General features: G+C 42.8%; 1 protein-coding gene across 2 annotated transcripts in view; it reads right to left on the bottom strand.

Moving 5' to 3' along the window:
- LOC106535974 (acid-sensing ion channel 1) overlaps window positions 1-4873 on the bottom strand; it is a 33128-nt gene extending 28255 nt beyond the window's left edge. Inside the window, exon 1 of one of the 2 annotated variants that reach the window (XM_014033128.1) lies at window positions 4037-4873. In XM_014033128.1, coding sequence (XP_013888582.1) covers window positions 4037-4657 — 621 coding nt within the window. In that variant the 5' untranslated portion in view covers window positions 4658-4873. The remainder of the gene's footprint in view (window positions 1-4036) is intronic. The other variant, XM_014033129.1, reaches the window with a different exon arrangement.
- Between the last annotated feature and the right edge of the window lie 266 nt (window positions 4874-5139).

Genomic DNA, 5139 nt, shown 5'->3' with positions numbered 1-5139 from the left:
GTCAGAAGCAGCTAATTTAATGGCTGTGAAGTCCAAAAAGGTGCATGTTTTATGCAGTTGGTTTGGTTGGGGTCCGGTCTGTATTCACACCAGAAGCGAACTGAAGTAAACCGCACCAGAGTTCGTTTGGAAGCGGACCGAGACCACCTCAAAAAGCAGGTCTCGGTCCGGTTGTTTGATCCGCACCAGAGTTCGCATGAGTGTATTCACACCTGCACAAAAGGTCCGGACCAACGCTGGAAACGAACTCTGGTTCGTTTAAAGCGGAGCAAATTATCAGGTCTGAATACGACCTTAAACAAGAAAAAAAACTTATTAAAGAGCGAGCCTCAGAAAGGACATGAACTGAATTTGCACTTTGGTGTGGATTTAGACAAGTAGGTTTCAAGGCTGGTCCTCAAGGGCCACAAACCTGCATGTTTAAGTTGTTCCACTGCTCTTCAGCTCATCTCCAAGGTCTGCAGAAGCCTGTTAAACACTCATTCATTCAAACCAGGTGTGCCAAAGCAGAGAAACAGTGGCCCTCGAGGACCAGGTTGATCCAGACCATAGAAACATTTAAACTTGTCTTCAATCGTTGATCAACAACTGCATTTGAAACTTGCCTACATTCAGTGCTTTTGTAGGTCCTACACCTTGGAGATGAGCGTTCTCAGTGACGTCATCAAACACATCAAACACTATAAAACAAACAAGAGATTAAAAAATGCTGAGTATTTTAAAACTGATGGAAAATTTGAACAGTTGGATGTTTTATCATGATCCTGATGAAGGTCAAAAGATGAAACGTTAATTGGTTAATTGGGAAGAACGTCTTCGTTTATGTACAGTCTGCTGTTAAAGCTCCTTAAATGAATCTTGTTCCATAGATGCAGTATTTTGGAGGATTTTATTCAGCAGGTTAAAGTAAACATTGCAAGAAGCCCCAGATCAGGACATATTGTCATAACAACTAACTCAGTGATGCACCTGTACAAGCTAATAAAACTGATTGGTGGATTCTGGATTCAGAGTGTTTTCAATGACCAGAATAAAAAACAAAAAATAAATAAAAAATTAAAAACCTGCTGCAGACATTCGTCAAAATAAATTCTAGCAATAATCCACTTTTAAATACCAACTGCTGCTCACACATTATTGATGTTGTAAATAGTGCAGGGCGTAATATAAAAAGTGCCATTCCCAGTGACGAACTGGTCACATTTGTTTAACTGCATAAAACTTAACAGTTTTGGTGCGCTGCCATTGCTCACATCAGCATCCTTTCCAGACACAGCAGACATCTGTTTCCAGCAAAAAATACCTCTAAAACAATGACTGCACAATATGAGATGAGCACCAAAAGTAGCGCCTCAAAAAGGTGGAAACTGGCTGATAAACAGGGAAGATCAAAGCAAAAAKGGGGGAAAGGCAAACAAACATCATGCCAGCGCTCATTGACGGATTGATTAGAGCCACRAGTCCAGATGAATACTACTGAGTCTGTGTTTACTGGATGTGTAAAGTGACAGTTTGGTAACAAATATTCCACAGCTTGCTAACAGCTTCATTAATATAAGTTGTTTCAGCGTTGCCTGTAAACTACCAACACATTAGCAATGTCAACAGCAACTTAACGCCTTCATCTTGCTCCATGGCTATTTGGCTGGTTCTGTTGTTGGCAACACATTTTTTTTAGTTACACATGTTTAATTTAAGGACACGATAACCATGGATATGAGACACGTGTTGTGCGGATTCTGTTTATTTGTGATTTTCCTCTCACCAGACTTTGTGATTTTGCAGCTGCCAAAACGAGAAACAAAACACAGAGTTCCTAAAAGCTGCGCAAAGTTTTAGGGTGGATTTTATTTGCCTTGACGTGCAACTGACAAATTCCCAAACCTGAGAAGTCAAGATTTCAAACGACTGAGTGGAGAGCCATCRATCTGTGGGTTACACAGGCAGCTGTATGACAAGATGTTCTTAGATTGATTTCTTTTACCCAAAAGCGTCGTCTGCAAACCAAAAACACTGCAAAAACTGTCCATCTTACCAAGTTTTAAAATCTTATATCCAGCCAAAAAGTCTTTTTGATCTTGTTTTGAGACTGATTTACTAAACAAGAACCAATTGTGTAAGAATAATAATCTTGTTTTCAGAATGTGTAAGATTATTTGTCTTGTTAGCCTGAAATTTTGACACAAATTAAGTCAAAAATTTCTGCCAATGGATTTTTGATCTTGTTTTGAGACTGATTTACTAAACAAGAACCAATTGTGTAAGAATAATAATCTTGTTTTCATAATGTGTAAGATTATTTGTCTTGTTAGCCTGAAATTTTGATACAAATTAAGTCAAAAATTTCTGCCAATGGAGTAAGAAATTTTTACTTGGTAAGATTCTTTAAATAAGAACAAATTGAGTCAAATAAAATATTTCAAGAATCTTACCAAGTAAAATATTACTCTAATGGCAGAAATTTTTGACTTTATTTGAGTCAAATTTTCAAACTAACAAGACAAATAATCTTACGCATTCTGAAAACAAGACTATTATTCTTACACAATTAGTTCTAATTTGGTAAATCAGTCTCAAAACAAGATCAAAAAGACTTCTTGGCTAGATATTAGATTTTAAAACTTGGTTAGTTGGACATTTTTTGCAGTGCCATGTGTGTTGTTAGGCTACAGAATGTAGGAATGGATGTATTGATGAAGCCAGTGGACCATTTTTATGGTGCTTCTAAACAGGTCTAGCAACATGGAGGGAGAGGGTGGGGGGGCATGCACAAAAATACCAATAGATCTTAAAACTTATTGTACGTGGACAGGCTCACCACCGTCCTCACCTCTCGAGTGTGACTGATTCCACTGGTCTGACTCATGCTGACAGCTTGTCCTGCCTGCCTTAAAGTCATGGAGGGAATCATTGATTATCTATGCAGTAGCACACATCCCCCAACGCTGCAGAGTTTGGAGTTATCTATAAAACAGGTTGCTCTGACTTGTTGGTAACTGCCCCCCTCCCCTCCATAAAATTCTTTGCTCAAATCAAACCATTTTGTCAAAGAGAAATGTGCTTGATTGTGATAGCTTGCTTCGTGCCTCTAAAATGTGGTTGCTTTGAAATTCAGAAGGAAGAAAAAAAACAGCTTTTCGGTTCGTCTTTGAATGATACAAAGACTGAAGGCTGTCACTATGGAGAGCAGTTTCAAATTAGAAACRTTCCTAAGGCGCAAAATAAGACATGGCTGCTGCAAGTGACAGAAAAAAACAGATTTCCACAGCATAAAGTTGAGTTTCAAACAGTGGGAATTGAAATTAAAAAGGAAAAAGAAAAGCCTGCTTGTTTGGGTAATGGGGTGGGAGAATAGGGGAACACTGTTCTTGCAATAATGAAGTGCAATCAATGAGGCCTCACTCTTACTACAACTGCACTCTATCACACTGTCACCGAATATTGCGTCCTATTGCTAAATGAATCAAAAGTCTTCATTAGGGCTCTCTTGTGAGCAGGGAATTGTACACAGATTGATCCTGTAATGATGGATGGCTGAGAAGGAACCATTTAAACCAGATTGTAACACAGGATGACTGCTGGGTTCTGCAATCACCTCCAAAGAAATAATGCCACTTTTTCATTTCTAATGTGGAATTCCTAAAGTCAATAATAGAATAACCGAACTAATAATATGTTAGATCTTTAGAGAGAGCTCACTTTTAATATATTTAAGTCATTAAAAAAACATGCACAGAGGTATTTTAATTCCAAACATTAAACTGAGGCATGCAGAGGTGCGGAGCTGAATGAAGATAGTTTACAAGAATTAATTGAACCACTGAGGCGCATTAAGCAACAGGGCTGAGGGATGCGCGTCATGTACACCCCGGGTGATTGCATGTTCAAGTCAAACTAATGAGGCAGATGATATATGTATATAGTTGTGCCACCTCGGATCCTGGCAGGCAAGTACAACAAACTCCACCCGATCAGACGAGCTGAGAAGTGAGGATATTAAAGAAGARGAAARGGGGAAGTTTGAGGAGAAACTCACGGTGCTGAAATTGCGCGGTCCGCACTGTTCTCCCTGATACCGACAATACAGCAGCATCTCCTCCAGCTGGTGACCCAGCCGGTCCAGCAGCTGCCTCATGGACGGCTGGGACTCCCGAGGAGGAGGGAGAAAGTGTTTAAAGTCCAAGATTCGAGACAGCGAGGACCAGGGCGGCTCTGTCCCTGCGCTCCCGCCGCCTCCTCCTCCTCCTTCACCCCGCAGGGTGATGAGCGCCTCCTTAGCAGCGGGGGATACTTCCCAGTCCACCCCCAGCAGCTCCAGCCACCTCCCCGCGCTGAATATGTCCGTCTTCTTCATGCGCCGCGGCAGCAGGAGGTTCTGGTTGCAGATGGTGACGGCGGGGAAGACGAGCCGCTTGGCGTACACCATGTGCGCCTTGGTGTAGACCGGCGACGAGAGCAGGTAGCGCACTCTGTTCGAGGACCAGGTGAAGAGCAGAGCCACCGCCGCCAGGAAGGCGAGCAGCCACGCAACTCTGCGCGGGTAGGAGCCGCTGAGGAAGATGTGCCTCAAGCCGTGCAAGGTGGTGTGCTTCAGGAAGAGTTTCCCGGCTTCGGCGAGAGAGCCCGGGCTCGGCTTCGATCCAGAGGACGGGCACATTTTGGGGGAAAGCTGGCGCGCGCTCTCCACATCGGTGCCGCTTTTTGGTTCAGAGAGAAGACGTGTCCAAAAAAAAAAAAGGTCGCCTTTTGCGCGCGCAGAAGGCTGCTGCTTGGCAGAGACTTTGAGGGAATGAAAGCGTAAAAGGCGCACGCAGCTCCTTTCCCCCCAGCTTCTCCCAGGCACCGAGMAGCAGCAGCTTGAGGCGGTGATGGGGGAGTATTTTTTCAGCTGCGCAGCGCTCCCTGAGCGCGTCCGGGAGGTGGAGATGGAGGTGGTGGGGGGGAGTGAAGTTAGTCAGAAGGATTTAGTGCGTTAATGTGCAGCAACAGGAGTCCAGGGGATTATTTAATCTAAATTACAAACATATTCTCAGAAAATCTGAATAAATTCCAAACAGATTTAATCATAATTGTATTTCAGAACACGTTTTATGTCTGGCTTCCAAATTGTCTATGCACCTGCTCTTCACTGTGCACACC

Source organism: Austrofundulus limnaeus, unplaced genomic scaffold (genome assembly GCF_001266775.1).
Source record: "Austrofundulus limnaeus strain Quisiro unplaced genomic scaffold, Austrofundulus_limnaeus-1.0 Scaffold1640, whole genome shotgun sequence".
Lineage (NCBI taxonomy): Eukaryota > Metazoa > Chordata > Actinopteri > Cyprinodontiformes > Rivulidae > Austrofundulus > Austrofundulus limnaeus.
The sequence above is the reverse complement of the archived record's forward strand: the minus strand, read 5'-3'. Positions and strand labels throughout refer to the sequence as shown.